Source organism: Odocoileus virginianus, chromosome 31 (genome assembly GCF_023699985.2).
Source record: "Odocoileus virginianus isolate 20LAN1187 ecotype Illinois chromosome 31, Ovbor_1.2, whole genome shotgun sequence".
NCBI lineage: Eukaryota > Metazoa > Chordata > Mammalia > Artiodactyla > Cervidae > Odocoileus > Odocoileus virginianus.
In genome coordinates this window covers 9,181,407-9,197,589 of record NC_069704.1, presented here as the reverse complement: position 1 = coordinate 9,197,589, position 16,183 = coordinate 9,181,407, and the positions used below count along the sequence as shown (strand labels likewise).

The 16,183-nt window shown below is 48.5% G+C and overlaps 1 protein-coding gene across 12 annotated transcripts in view; it reads left to right on the top strand.

Moving 5' to 3' along the window:
• ZNF618 (zinc finger protein 618) overlaps positions 1-16,183 on the top strand; it is a 198,658-nt gene that overhangs the window by 103,176 nt on the left and 79,299 nt on the right. For all 12 annotated transcript variants that reach the window (XM_070459252.1, XM_070459249.1, XM_070459254.1 and 9 more), the window contains exon 2: positions 7,128-7,171. In XM_070459252.1, coding sequence (XP_070315353.1) covers positions 7,128-7,171 — 44 coding nt within the window. The remainder of the gene's footprint in view (positions 1-7,127; positions 7,172-16,183) is intronic.

The following is a 16,183-nucleotide window of genomic DNA, read 5'->3' as shown; positions in this document are numbered from 1 at the left end:
GAGGAGCCTGGCGGGCTACAGTCCACAGGGTTGTAAAGTCTGATATGACTGAAGCGACTTAGCATGCACACACACCTGCATACTAGAGTATGGGGCTTCCCAGGTGGCGCTAGTGGTAAAGAATCTGCCTGCCAGTACAGGAGAACAAGAAATACAGATTCAATCCCAGGGTCAGGAAGATCCCCTGGAGGAGGAAATGGCAACCCACTCCAGCATTCTTGCCTGGAGAATCCCATGGACAGAGGAGGCTGGTGGGCTACAGTCCATAGAGTCGCAGAGAGTCAGACACGACTGAGCACCTACCACACATACTTGAGTGTGATCACCGTGAGGACTGGGAAATAATAACAGGTTCAACCATATTTGCCTAGAACAGTGTCTGGAACATAGAAGGAGCTCAGTAAATACTTGAGAGATGAGCGAACAACTTTCTCCTGACTTGAGTCATGTGACTCACTGGGACAAAAGTTCAAGTTAGATTTGAGGGATCCATTGGTGGTTGGAAAGGAAAGAGATATGTAAATAGGGCTTGAGTTCTTCCAGACCCATTTGTCCTCCTGTCTTTAGTAAATTGTAGGGGACATAGAGTCATCCTCTGGGCAGGTCCTGAGGCTCTGGTAAGTTCTTCTTAAAGGTTTGGTGCCTCCCGCAGCCTCCAGGTCAAGTGCACTTGATTTCATTCATCGCTGAGCCCGAGCATCTTCCTGCTGGGTGAGTTGTACCAGTTGGTAATTTAAAACAATTTCTATGTGCAAAATAATATACATATGTATAAAGTACACAGACATGTTTTGGACCACTATGCATTTGGTGCTTGTGAATATAACAGTCACGTGACTTAGTAAGAAAGAAGATGAGACTTCAAAGGGATTTGAACAATCAGGGAATGTCCCTTCCTCTCCCAGGTTCATGTTGATTCTTCCCTTCCAAGGATGGAAGGAAGCCGAGAAGCAGTGAACACTGGGGGTATGGAATTGTCCATCAGTGGGTTTGAGGTTGTTCATTCAAAGCTGAGCATAGTACATGACACATAGTAGGCTTTCAGGAAACACATGTTGAATGAATGAAGGAATGACTGATTATTTAAGATCAATTTTCATAGCTTACCTATGTATAATTGCCAGTGCAATTTATTATTCATCTAAGGAACCTCAGTATCAGAGAAAGTGAAAGTGAAAGTCACTCAGTCATGTCTGACTCTTTGCAACCCCATGGACTGTATAGTCCATGGAATTCTCCAGGCCATAATACTGGATTGGGTAGCCTTTCCCTTCTCCAGAGAATCTTCCCAACCCAGGGATTGAACCCAGGTCTCCCACATTGCAGGTGGATTCTTTACCAGCTGATCAGTATTACCTGAGAAATAGTAATTAATGGATTCAACCATATTTGCTGAATATTTGGCTTGTGCCAAGCCCCTAACTGGGTGCTAGAGACACAACCACATGTGGGATGTGGTCTTTATCCAGGAGGAGTCTGGGGCAACACAGGCTCTCCAGGAACTGTGGTCCCCATCCCGTAGAGCTGGTGAAAGGCACTGGTGGTAGTGTGTTAGCCATGTTGGGAGAACAGTGAACAGGGACTAATCAGATCTGGTGGGGGATGGGGAGTCATTTAAGTCTCCAGGGAGGAAGCAATTTTTGAGTTGCAGTAGGGGAGGAAAAAGGCAAGATCTTAATTATACCACCACGGAAATGTGCTGTCTGAGGTCTGTCCTGGGCTTGACCGCTGATGCGCCATCTTGGAGATGCCCACTCCATCTTCTCAGAGCTCGAGCCCCCACTTTTCCAGTGGCCCCTCGGCCCCCCTGAGCCTCTGGGTCTGCTCTCTTATCGCAGAAAGGCATTTCATTCTTCCAGATCAGGCAGCCAGGACCCAAGGAGCTGTTTTCCTCCATTGTGCAAGCATGACAAATCATTAATTTTTGATTGATTTGCTTAGAATTATGGGCGCCCCAGCATTCTTTCCGCCGCCGAACAGCTGTATAACAAATGAATATATCAGTGTGCACAAAAGATCCGCGATCTAAGAGAAGCAATTACATTGGCCACCCTCCCCCACTCTCACCCCTTCCCGGGCAATGAAGGGAGGAAATTTTTACCAGAAATTCCTCAAGTGGCTTTAAAAAAAAATGCCTTTTTATAATTGAATTAAATCTTTATCTCTTCATCTTTTGCAGCAGATTTCCAAACACACACCAGTTCCCCACGTGCTTGCTTGGGTTCCATCCATCCAGGAAGAATCTTTAATAATGAAATTTCAACTCATGAATTAAAACCAAAATGGAAAAAAGGAAAAAAAAAAAAAGGAGCAAATTCTACCCCTCCTTTTTGCTTTTTTTTTTTTTTTTTTTGGTCGCTGCTATTCCTTTAAGATTTTGGAACCGTACCAGTGCACTAAATGTGACCTCCATAACTTTTAAATTAAGAATTTATGCTGGCTTGAAATTTATGAAATATTTCAGCATGAAAGAAAGCCTTTTTCCCTCAGGAAAATTGAGCAATAAATCACAGCGCTGTGGATTTACTGCCCTGGAGCCAGCGAGAGATAGGATTTTTTTTTTTTTTTTTTTTGCTTCATTCTGAAAAAAAAAAATGTAATCATATAAGACAGCTTAGCTGCTATCCTCCCACTCTCTAGAATTTTTAATTTCAGCTGTTTCTGCTTGGATTTATTTCCAATATTCCTGCTCGGCTTTTCAATTTCCTCAGTTATTAAATTTTAATTCAGTGCATTAGCATTTAAATTAAAAAAGGGTTTATTTTATCGAAATCGTTGGCCAGCCCCCATCCCGTAGCACACGAATTGCCTGTTTCTGCCATTTGCACAAAATGTGAAATGCAGCTAATGTCTTACAACTTACATTTGCACAAATTTAGAAATAAAATTTCTGGGTTAGGAATAATATTTTCTTTCCAAGAAAATCCTTAATAAGAGAATGGAAAAGAACAGCTCAACGTTCGTTTGAGAGGGAAGAGGAGGGTTGAATGAAACCAAAAATAGCCTTGCCCAGGCCCTGAGAAGAAGCTGGTGTGGTAAGGAATGGGTGGGGCTGGGTGCCCTTGTGGGGAGCTGGGCAGGGGGGCCTGGGTTTGGGTACCTTTAGCCCCACCTGCGTAAGAGGAGGAAGGTCTCTCATGAGCCTACTCCCCCGACCATATTTCATTTACCCTTAAGTGGTCTGGTTAGGTTTGGGTCAACTCCACATAAGAGCGTCAGGGATGAAAGGAGGTGCGACGATCTGATTGAATTCTCGTGCCTCATATCCTTGTTTTTACCTGAGAACCTCAGGTCCAGGGAAAGGAAAGAGCATGCCCAAGGTTGAAGGGGAGACCCAGACAGAGCCAGGCAGAAGCTGCATCTTTAGGCGCACGTGGTCCAGTGGTGCCATCAGCAGTAGAGTCTCCATTTCTACATGCACTTGGCCTCTGCTTAGTACTTTGCCAGCATCACTGTATTCACTGTCACTGACCAGCCCTTTGGAGAAAGCCTCAGGGCCGTGGGGTCTGGTAGATGCTTACGACCTTCTGTCTTGCAGCCGAGGATTCAAATCAGGCCCCAGGACAGGCTGGGAAGGCATGTGGCTCGGTCCAGGCCTGACTCTGCCTCTTGCCCATCTGCTGTGTATTCTTGTACAAGTCACTCTGTTTTTCTGTGCCTCAGTTTCTTGGGCCCAATAAGTGGTACCCTTTATAGCTATATCTAGGGTTGTTGACGATTATTATTATTATGATTACAGCTGGGCTCAAACTAAGTAGTTTTACATGTATAGCTTATTTATCATGTTTAAGTCTCCCTCCAGTCCCAAGAGGTAGATCCTAGTGTTGGCAAATTGCCATTTTGCAGATGAAGAAACTGAGACCTAGAGAGTACAGATGACTTGCCAAGGATTGTACAGCTCAAAAATGGCAGACCCAGGACTTGAATTCAGACCCTGTGACTGTACGCCCTGTGTTCTTGAACTTTGGTTCAAATTGAGAATCAGATCAGATTACACTGGGTAAAAGTGGGTTTGTGGTTTGGGTCAAATTGAATGAAATTGCTGGTAGTAGACCATTTGGGCCCAGGAAAATGGCACTATCAACTGAATTCAAACAGTAAGACTTGCTTTGAGATATTTGTGAGGACAGAGACAAAGCCGGCCTGGCTTCTTAGGGATCTCTACAACTGAGAATCGGTGTCCTCAGCACTGTGGCTGGTGGGGGTGGGAGGCCCATAGAAGCTGTCCCTTGTCGTTAAGGTGGTCTGGTTCAGTTTGGTTCAGTTCAGTTGCTAAATCTTGTGTGACTCTTTGCAATGAACTGCAGCATGCCGGGCTTCTCTGTCCCTTCACCATCCCCCAGAGTTTGTGCAAACTCATGTCTATTGAGTCGGTGATGCCATCCAACCACTTCATCCTCTGTTGTCCTCTTCTCTTGCCTTCAGTCTTTCCCAGCGTCTGGGTCTTTTGCAACGAGTCCGCTCTTCACATCAGGTGGCCAAAGTGTTGGAGCTTCGGATGGGTCTGGACTCAGGCCCAAAGGCTGAGGTTGAGAGTTGCTGTGATATTGACATGTGCTCTCTTGAGCATCTCTCACTCATGGTCCATGGTCCATCTCTACCGCCTTCCCATATCTGCCAATAGACAGACATTTCCCACCTTGCAGGGATGCGTTCTTCCCTCCAGTTATCCCATTGCATCTAGGCTTCTACAGAAAAATTTGCTTAGACAGCTCTTTGAATGTTTTTAGCACTTTGTCTTAGTTTGATAAAAATAAGTGGAAAACGGGAACACACGTGGAGATGGGCAGGTGTGCCAAAGAGAGAGACTCCTTTTCCCTGCCCAGTTGCATGTTCAGTACACTTGAACTGGTCAAATTTGTGTGAAATTATGTGTGAAGGAAAAGGACAAAAAAGAGATAACATTAAAGATAGGTATGAGATCCTATAAAGACATGCGTAGAGTTGAGTCTGAAAGGTGGTTTTACTTTCAGTTGGGGGTTTTACTATGTTTAAGCTCTCTGGGGACAGAACTTCCACCCCTTTTGCTTTTTCTGATTTGAGCATTCGAACAACTCCTTGCATTTGTTTTCTTTACAAGTTTGAGGAATGCAAGATGTCGGAAAGAGGCTGTAATTGATCCTGCTCTTTTGCTCCCACTGATATTATTTGCAAACCATCTTCTGCTTTCTTGGTTCTTCCATGGAAATAATACACTGGCATCCCATTAGCTGCTCCCTCCCAAGCCTTGTGTTTCTGCCTCCATGTTTGTCCTTCACCTGTCCGTTTCCTTCCTGTGGGCAGTGGGGGCTCTGTACATTCACCCCATTTCCCAGTTGGCTCTCTTGAGTGTTGGAGGGAGATAAAATATTCCGGAGCTGAGGAACGTGGGTGTTGGAGTGACCCACACCTGGGTTTGTAGTTGTGGGATGTTGGATGAAAGTGAAAGTGAGAGTTGCTCAGTCGTGTCTGACTCTTTGTGACCCCATGGACTGTACAGTCCATGGAATTCTCCAGGCCAGAATACTGGAGTGGGTGGCCTTTCCCTTCTCTAGGGGGTCTTCCCAACCAAGGGATCGAATCCTGGTCTTCCACATTGTAGGCGGATTCTTTACTAGCTGAGCCACAAGGGATGTTGGATAAATGACTTAAATTCTTTGACCCTCAGTGCCTCACCTGTAAAATGGGGAGACTGTGTATGTGTGTTGGGAAACCTGTCCAGAGGATTAAATGAGAGGCGTTCAGTGCCCATACGTTAGTGCTGGGTGGGAAGTTAGCTGGGGGAGTGAGTCTTGGTACCCACAGGGGACGGGGTGGGGAAGTAGACAAGAGGGAGTGGTGGGGACTGTGGCTGACCAGGTATATCAAGTCAAGCTAACTGGTCACGTGGGACTGCGTGTTGCTTTCAGAAGCTGAACATCTGGCTTTGTGGGGGATGAAATCCCTTTATTTTTATATATCGACTATTTAAATCGAAGTCCACCATCTGGTTTTGCCAGTTTGCAGCTTCTCAGAGGCACTCCTTAACAGGTAGCTGCTGCTGTTTTTAAGTCCTCTGTCCTTCATTTGCAGCCCTGAATTTCAGAAAGCTTGGAAACAAAAAGATGTTTTCTAACTGGTGAGGTGACAGAACTTGACCTGAAGGGAGAAGAGGCTAGGTGCCAGCTTCATGTCACCCATGTGCTGACTGCGTATGTTTCACTACAGAAATATCAACGTGTTTGAGCACTGGGGGCTCCCCAGACCCTTCCAGGGTTGTTTCAAAATATAGAACACACGCACCACATTACCTTTCTAAAATTGGAAAGTGTCTGAATTTGGAAACACATGTGTGCTTGAGTTTTGAACCTGCATTATTCCAACTGTGATTACTATTATCATGAATGTTTCCCCAAAGCCGGGCAGTGCATCTCCAACCAGGGGTGTTGGAGAACCCATGGCCTTAGTTTCTCCCGTGTCCGTGGTCTTAGCATTGAGGTCTCCCCAGCATGGGCCTAGGTGTCAGGATCCCTGGGTATTTGTCACTCAGTCCTCATGAGACTTCAGGCAACTCCCTTTTCTTCTGGGGCCTCTGTCTCTCCATCTGAACCAGAATTTTATGATTTCTGAAAATTTCATTTGGTTAGCCTTATCTCTCCACCCCGCACCCTCCAAATAAAAGCGATGACAAACCAGCATTCTCGCCTCCCCCTGCTTGCAGGGTTGGGGGACAGCCTATTTTAACATAATAGGATTTCCCCCCTCCAGTTGGTAGGAATAAATCTGCGGCTACTGTTTTATTGGAAATCCCAGCTGAAAATAAAAATGGTGCAATTCAATCTCAGATCTGGCTGGTTACTTACTTTTCACTGAGTCCCACGAGCTCTGTGGTTGCTGGGTTTATGTTGGCAGTGGGTGCTCATCTGGATTTAAAGGGCCAAGCAGATTGGTGGTGGAGGGTGGGGCGGGGCGGGGGTGGGGGGATGGCTGTCCTGACCCCCTCTTGCCACTGGGGGGCAGATTTTTCCAGCCTGGAGGAATGGGGCAGCGGGTGGTGGCCCGCTAACCCCTCTGAAAGCTGGTGTTTGAGCGGGCGCTTGGTAGGGTACAGTGGGTAGCCTCCGTGCCTTCCTCTTGGCTGATGTAGGTGTTCTGGATTTCCTTTGCAGGCTGACGGAGCCAGTGCAGCTGGAAGGAAGAGCACGGCTAGCAGGTATGCCCCCCTCCCCGCCCCCCACTGCACTCCCCTTTCCTTCATCCCTGGTCTCAGGACCAACACCCACCTCTGTCCAGTCATCACCTACCACCTGAAAGAATGGATGGTCCAGGTTAGCCCCCTTTGCTGCGAAGTAGCCGTACTTCCCTGGAGGACATGGAGCTGTGAGTAGCACTTTCCAGCCCTCCTCTGTGGGCATCTGTGACTGGAATCTTAAGGATGACTCTATGCCCAGCTGGCCTTGCCTGCTCAAGTTAGGGGAGACTTGGGGGTTGAAGTGCAAGATTGGGCAGGAGGACCTGGGATTGAATCCCATCTTGACTGCCTCATCGTGAACTCCAAGGACGCCCAGCCTGGTTTGGAATTCACTGGCCCAACTTCGGTCCTATGCTCCTCCCCTGAGCCCGTCCCTCCAAATCGGGAGGGTGGAATACTCTGCTTAGCCAGACCTCACCCTTGGAGCTGGCAGGGGATGGCGGAAGCGTGGTCCCCACAGGAGAGCGGGACTGTCATGACCGAAGATAGGGGAAAGCAATGCTGGACAGGCCCATGGAGTGGACGTCTCCCACCAGGGGCGCAGGCGGGCAGTCCCTTGGTGTAAATGTTAGTGCTGTTCCTGCTGTTCCATTAGATAGAGCAGCTGGAGTGGCCAGATGACCTTTATTTAGGGCATTGACAGCAAGAAGGCAAGGGGACAGCCTAGAGAGAAGGCTTCCCAGGCCACATCCACAACGTGTAGGACAGGCTCTAGGATTACCTACTGGAGCTGGGTGTGCCAAGCACAGGAGTATGCCCTTCAGCTCATGGAACACTGGTTCTTTAAATGTTAACAGATTTTTATGGGGGGAAAAACGGTTCTCTGGCCAAATAATTTGAAGAATGGCTAGTTAAAGTCCACAGATTTCTTTGCTGTGGAACTTTCCAAAGCATTTCATGTGCTAGGGTGCTTGCTTGAGAGCATCCGAGAGAGAGGAGAATGACATGTTGCTCAAACTTACTTAACTGTGGCATGCTTTTATTGACATTTATCCCGTGGAGCCTGTGTTCCTTGTAATGTGCTTTGGGAAACCATAGGAGCAGGAGGGTAAGGTGATCAACTCTGTGCTGCAGGGAGATCACCCTGGCCCCCACTTGCAGGGTGGATTGGAGACGGCCCGAAAGCGGGCATTGACACCAGGCTGGAGATCAGTGTAACCCATCCAAGCCAGCATGGCCCGGCTTCCACCCACCTCCCTGGTCTTTGCGTACGTCTCCTCCTTGCTCAGTCTGTTTTAACTACCCTGACCCTCTAACTCTGTAAAGGAGGGGTCGCCCATCTTTACCGATAAAGGATCAGATAGTCTTTCACACTCCACAGGCCATAGGTCTCTGGCGGCATAATCCAGAAACTGCTACAGATCATACATAAATACACGAATGGCCGTGATTCGCCAGTTTCCGGCCTGAGTCTTTGCAACCACTGTTACTTTGCCTGGGATGTCCTCTTCCCCAGTCTTTCCATGATCAGCGCCCTGTCATCCTTTAGGTCTCAGTTCCATCCTCCCCTCTGAGATGCCTTCTCTGAGCCCCACCGACCCCGCCTGTGGCCTGTTTATACTCTTCACTTACTCCATGTATTTGTGTACTTTTCTCTGCTTCTCAAGTGCCAGCTCCAGAAGCCACTTCTGTCTTGTTCAGTGCTGTGGGCTGATCCCCAGCCAGCACTCGAGAGTGTTTATGGGATGGGTACCCTGACTGAGGTGGGAGAAGATGGGATAGTCTAGGGGCAGGGAGTGTGGGCTAGATTGAAGGGCTGAACAGTCGAGCTTGGGCTTGGGAATCTGGACAGTGACTCATGTAGCCAGTGGCTGCCCAGCGCCCTTGTACTTCTCTCCTGGGCCCCTGATATTAGAATCTTGCATAAGAAGAGTGTATGAGGCTGTGGCTTGTGGGGTCTTGGGAGTCCCTAGACTGCCAGTGCCTGGAAATGCTTCCTAGATCTGAATGTCAGGACTGAAAGGGGCCGTGGGCTTTGTCTGGTCACTCCCTTCATTGAACACATGGGGAGGGAAGGCCCTGCTCAGGGTCACGTGCTGAGTGAGGAAAGCAGTATCAGGCCTTGACCCTCCCTAAGCTGGTGCTCTGTCTGCTTACTGAGGCTGTACTCGAGTGAGGGTCTAGCCAGCCGCCCCCACCGCCCTCTCTTGTTCATTGAGCACCTGCTAGGTTAGACCCAGTGCTCTGTGCTACGGACTCAGGTGGATTAGATGTTCATTTACTCATCCAACAGACATTTGAGCACCTGTTCTGTGGCAGGCACCATTCAAAGTGCTGGGTCTGGAGCAGTGGGAACAAATTTCCCTTCATTCCTCATCACTTGTATGTGGGTGTGGCCTTGCCCTCACTCTCTAATGCATGAATCTCTCCCAGGCCACCATCTCTGCCTGGTGATCGGAGAACAGCAGATGGGTTTCCCCACAGTGCAAATAGGTGCCTGAAGCTCTGTATTGTGTCTTATCAGCCCAAGACTGTAGTGACGGGCAGAAGAGTGCTGAGATCAACTAGAGATGCCTGGCCTGGTCAGGGGAGGTGGGAGGTGGCCTGTGTGCCATCTCTTTGCTCTCCCTGATTAACCTATATTTGCGAACACTTAGTAATGGAGCCCCATGTTATTGCCACAGTGCCAGAGTATACACCAAGAAGGGTCAGCCCAGGCCTTACTGTATAACTTGTGATGTAGAAAAAAAAATTTCTAATAATAACTACCATTTAGTCAGGCTGTGAGCTAAGTGATTTACATTTATTAAACGATAGAATCTTCATGGGGCTTTCCTGGTAGCTCAGCTAGTAAAGAATCTGCATGCAATGCAGGAGACCCTGTGGTTCGATTCCTAGTTTGGGAAGATCTCTCGGAGAAAGGATAGTCTATACCCACTCCAGTATTCTTGCCCAGAGAATCCCAGGGACAGAGGAGCCTGGCAGGCTACAGTCCGTGGGGTTGCAAAGAGTCAGACATGACTGAGCAACTAAATGCAGCACAGCCCATAATCTTTATCACAGCTCTGTGAAGGATGATCTTGTTATTCCCACTTTACTACTGAAGCTGCTGAGGCCCAGACAGGTATACAGTTGGAAGTGAGCGGCACAGCCAGGGTGCCTACCCCCGTCTGACTCTTCTGAGGCAGCTGCCTCACCACCATGCCCTCCTGCTGCTGTAGGAAGTGATCAGTTTACAGAGCTTAGAGGAGCCTGTGCGGGGACCAGGGCTGGGCTATCGACTGGGGTCTTGTCCAGAAGGCAGGGCCTCTGAAGGAGCTCACGAGGGAGTTTATATTGATTCTGTTATTAAAGCTAATAGAGCATCTTTGAAAGACCAGAGCAGCATTATTGTCGAGTGACCCAGTAACTGGTGTGAGAAGTGAGTTCTGCTTTAAACGTCCAGAGAATGTTAATATAGAACATTAATATAACCCTTAGCTGATGCCACTGGTGAATTTGACCCTTGGACAGAGGAGCCTGGGGTTGCAGAGATTGTCGGGCATGACAATCCGGGCATGAGCCCGGATATTGGGTTAGATTGGCCAGGTGGGGTTCAGAGTCTTGGGTACTTGGTGGAGCGTTGGACTCATGCAGTCCCTGCTTCAGATGGAAAGACTAAAGCCCGAGGCTGTCCGAAGTCAAGAGTGAGGCTGAGTGGCCTTGGTTGGGACTGACCTTGAAGGACCTGTGACTCTCTGACCTCCACTCCGGGCTTTGCCGTGCATGCTGTGTCACCACAGCAGGGTCTGCTTTCGTTCCAGCGCCTTCCTTTCGGCCCAGAACACCTCATGCTGTTCCTTCTCCAGAGGGCCTCTGGCTAAACCCCAAAAGCAACAGCATGGGCTGCTAAGGAATTAGTGTTAAATTGAGGGGGATGAGGAGAGGAGGTGTTTCTGATCCTAGGAGACGACCGCTGGTGGTTTGGTTTACTTCCCTGTAACCCAACCTGGGTCAGTTTTACAAGACCAGTGATCTCAGCACTTGAGGTTAATGCTATCCTGGTGTGCAGGTTACAGATCACGTACCACAATGCAGCCAGACCTCACTTACTCTAAGAGGTGTGGAGGGCTGTGGGGCCTTAACTGTAGAAAATTCTACCATTCTAAATGCAGTTTTCATAATCAAGTAAATGTAGCTTCAGCCTTGTTGTAATGAAGAATTAGCCCCCCCCCCCTTTTTTTTTTGGTCAGTTGAAGGCTTTCAGAGTTGGAAGGACTTTGTCGATAATCTGGTCCAGCCCTTTCATCTGGAGGTAAGCAGAGCACGGGTAGAGGCGGTGAGGGACTGGTGTGTTCACCATGTGTGCTAGTTGCCTAACAAGTGATCTGGGCCGAATAGACAGGGAGACTGGGGCGGAGGAGAAGGCGATAAGACCAAGGCTCATTCATTCATTCCACAAACACTGAGTGCCTGCTAAGTGCTAGGGTCTGACCGTGGTGCTGTAAATACAGTGGCAAATAAAACAGAAATCCCTGGTCTTGTGGAGCTCATGTTCTTGTGGGAATGGAGGAGACAAAAATACTGAAAGTACATCGCCTGTCATATGGTAAGAAGTGCTTTGGGGGAAGGGCAGAGAGGGAGATTGGGAAAGTCAGAAGGAGTATTGCATCAATAGGAAGGTGACATTTGAACAGAGATTTGAAGGAAATGAGGGACTGAGTCAGGCAGTCATTTGGGGAAGTGCATTCTAGGCAGAGAGGACGGTAGGTGCAAAGGCCCTGGGGCAGGAGTGTGCATAATGTGTTGGAGCAACTGCAGGGAGACTGATATGGCTGCCTGGGGCCTTGGAAACTTTTGTCAGGACTTTGGCCTTTACCCTCTGTGAAGCAGGGACCCACTGGGGGTGTTGAGCAGAGGAGTGACTTGATTTGGTTTTAAAAGGATCAGTCTGTCTGCCAGAAGAATACACTGCAGGGGGCAAGATGTGAAAGAGGTACTGCCAAGAGTACGGGGCAGGCAGGACCTTAGACAGTAGACTTGGAAGGGAGTTTCTGAAAGGCCATGTTTTTCAGGCCTGAGGAATTCGTTTCAGCAAAGCATTTTGTGAGTCCTGCGTTCAAAATGCACAGCCTTCTGCTTGGTCCTGGGAGAGCCCCAGAGTGGAACAGGATGGTCCCTGTGGCTCCCACTTTGCATGCCTGGCCTGTGGGGCGTCCCACTCACCCTCTCTCTGAGCCCACACTGCCTGGGTGCAGATCCTGGCACCACCTGCTGTCTGGTTGTATGACCTTAGGCTAGTTACCTGACCTCAGCTTCCTCATCTGTAAAATGGGGGGTTATATTCATACTGCCCTCATAGCGGTGTCAATGAGGGTGAAGTGCACTAATGATGATATGCAGGCACTTCCCTGGTTGTCCAGTGGCTAAGACTCCATGCTCCTGATGCAGGGGGCCTGAGTCTGATCCCTGGTCAGGGAAACAGATCCCACATGCCACAACTAAAAGATGCTGCATGCCACAACTTAAAAAAAAGATCCTGTATGCTACAACAAAAACCTGGCACAGGCAGATAATTTTTTTTTTTTAAGTGGTATTACACCCTTAGCCCAATGCCTAGTCTGTAGTAGATGTTCAGTAAATGCTTGCTTTTTTTTGCCACCGTCACTGCAATGTTGGATTCCATTCCCAGGAGGAGGGAGCAGTGGGTAGCAGGTGACTTCTCATAGAGCCTGGACGTCAGAGGGAGCCTGCAGGTGGGGATGACCGTGGGGGTGGAACTTGTGTTTGAGGGCCCACCACGATCTACTTCCTGTGTCCTGCTGCTTGCGCATCTCAAGTGACCCTCCCAGGGTCCCGCTGAGGCAGCAGTTGGCATCCCTCCTTCTCACAGGGCCTGAGAAATAGACTTGTTCATGGTCAACCAAATAATCAGATGGCTTTGGGCCTCGCTGAGTCTTGTGCTTTAAGCCAAGGTTTTCCCCCTCGGTGGACAGTTAAATCTCATAACCACATGTGTATGGCTGTGTAATTGTTTTTAAATAATAGCTTCTTCTTGTTTAGCATTTTGGCTTTCAGCAGGAAAATTAAAGTAGCCCTAAACCAATTAACCTTATTTGCACAAAATTCCGTGGTACCGGTAGGCCTGATGCTGGTCGGTGACCAGGATGGCATTGGCAGAATGAGTTATGTGAGAACCAGCTCTGGGTGTGTGCGTCTGCCTGCAATGCGGGAGACCCAGGTTCAGTCCCTGGTGGGGAAGATCCCCTGGAGAAGGAAATGGGCACCCCACTCCAGAACCCTTGCCTGGAAACTCCCATGGACAGAGGAGCCTGGTTGGCTGCAGTCCATGGGATCACAAAGAGTCAGACACGACTCAGTGACTTCAGTTTCACTTTTCGTTTTCATCTTCATCTTGACTGTAGGTTTGTGTTCCTGTTATTGGAACTCATTTGATCTCCAGAAATGTGTATGCTCACACTACCAAACTTGGGACCAGAGTTTGGCAATAAAAATTATAAATTGCAGGCTGCCTCTTAAGGGATAGTCTACTCACTCCAAAGGGGCCCCTTGCTTCTCTGGTGGGCAGAGTTCACGCTGCTTAATCAGCTACTATTAACTGCACAAAGAAGGCAGATGCTGGAAAATTCAGACATCCTTGGGATTGTCCTCTGGAGACAGCCACAGAAATGCAAACTGCAAGTCCTATGTATCAAAAATGGTGAATCGTTTTTCCAAATGGCGCTGTGGTTCTCAAGCTTGGGGTGGTCCAGCTATAGGAAGTGATTGGGGTCTCTAGGGAATCCAGACTCCGTCTAACCACCCAGCTTGAGTTTCCTACCTGTGCTCCTTGAGAAAATTTAAGAAAGTTCTCCTGAAGCTGCAGTTACCAGCACAGAGCATCCGGAAGTCTTGTCCTGTCCTCAAGAAACTTGGTCTTGAGAATGGAACCAGGATGATATGACCTGGTTGCTTCTCGAAAACTCCCCCTTTTAAAAATTTTATTTGATGGTGCCAGGACTTAGTTGTGGCATGTGGGGTCTAGTTCCCTGACCAGGGACCAAACCCAGGCCCCCTGCATTGGAAGTATGGAATCTTAGCCCCTGGATCACCAGGGAAGTCCCTTGAACCCTTTAATGACAAAAGCCCTCAATCTGAGAAAGCAACCCTGGAAATGTCCACAGCCTCACTGTTTTTATATCGTTCTGCCCACCCTCAACTTCCGCCGCCTCCAGGTTTCACGCAAACCACGATGGTAAAGGGCGTGGGTACATCACACCCACCACCTTGATCACACCACCTTCCCATCCTGCAGTGAATCTGTCCACGTGTGTGCCCACTTCTCCCTCCTCTTCATTGCTGATGTATGCAGGGACCCCTGCCCTCCGTTCCCTTGGTTTTCACAGGGGCAAAGCATTCCTCTCCTGCCTTCATTTATGAGTTATCCACCTGTGACCTAAGAGCTCCTCTTTTCCACAGTTGGACCACACTTTTCTTGTTTTGCCTGACAAGTGCTTGGTAGAGACAGGAGAAGAGAATAACAGGTACTGAATCCCTCTATGTGTGTGGTACTCTGCTGGGTGCCTTATGAACATCTCTGTGCTTTAATCTTCTAAATAACCCTTCGAGGTTCGTGCTTACACATCAGGAAAGAGAGGTGTGTGCAGGTTAGGAAGCTTGGCAACAGCCCGCACACCTAGTTTATCATCTTCAAACCCCTTGGGGAGACTGGACTGTGTATTAAAGAGTCTCGTTTGGGTATCTGGGGGCAGCAAACCTTTGGGCAGAGAGGGGCCAGGCTTGGGTGTTCACAGTAGTCCATGTGGATGGAGCTGGCTCTGCATTCCAGATCCCAGACAAGGTCATCAGCTGATCTGGTGGATGGAGAACAGAGGGGTGGAAGCCAGATGTAGTACCAGGATGGAGCAAGCACAGTGGAGGGATGGCAGAGCTTTCTAAGCAGCTGGGCAGCTCCTGGCATCAGTTGTCAAGGTGGGCAGGAGAGAAGGGGTGCGGTCCTGTCGGGAAGCCTCTTTACATTTCATGCCAAGGTGAATGGTCAGGACTGCTGGGCATCAGTGATCGAGGCTACGTCACAACCTCGGTAGGAAATAACGTTGATGGCAGAAGGGGTGTATTCTCTGTTTATACAGCCAGCGTGAGAGCCTAGCTATAGCCTCGCTCTTCATGGTTGAGTCACCTGCTCCCCGGGGTCTGTGTAGGACACCGTGGGTGCCCTGGAAGGTACCGGACAGTCGGCATAGGCTCCTGTGTGGCCTCCCCTTTCCCACCTGCCTGTCGAGGGCATTCTAAGGGAGTGAGAATTCCTGAGTCTGCAGAGTCCCAAAAGTTGTGTGGGGAGAGTCATAGCACAGTGGGTCTTTAGAGAGCCGTGCTCACGGCTAGCTGATACATGTCATCTCACGGACAGACCCATTGGAAAACACAGCCAGTGCCTCTGTGTAAGATACTGTTAACAACAGCTCTGATTAGTGACCTGGGCCAACCTTCCATGTGCTCTGCCTCCCTTGAAAGAAGCTTCCAGCTTTCCCTGGAGGGTCCCACCTGCTAAATATCAGAGTTTGTGACTTGACAGCCGTTGCTCAAGACTCCTGCTCTTCTCTATTTTAGGTTTAAATTAACCAGGGAATTAACTCTTAATATTTAAGTCTTCACAATGTCTTTCCGAGTTGCGGTATTACCCAGCGTTGTGGCTGACTGACAACCATACATTGAAGAAAATTAAGTGCCTAAAAATTAATTCAGACTAATGATATATTTATGCATTGTACGATATTTTGAATTTCTAGACTGTTAAGAGTTGTTTAATAGGTTAATAGTTTTTAATCTATTAATCTAATCTTTCCTACTTGACTATTTATTAAAATATTTCAGTGATACATGACAGAAGTGGATAATTCTGAGGGTTATTAAGGCATGGGTGATGGGGTGAAGATTTGGATCACGGGTGGAATAGTAAATATAGCTGCCTCGATAGTGGGGTTTGCAGCAACTGGGGTTTCGCTGTAGGTTCTTTCTCTTTTGGCCCTTCCG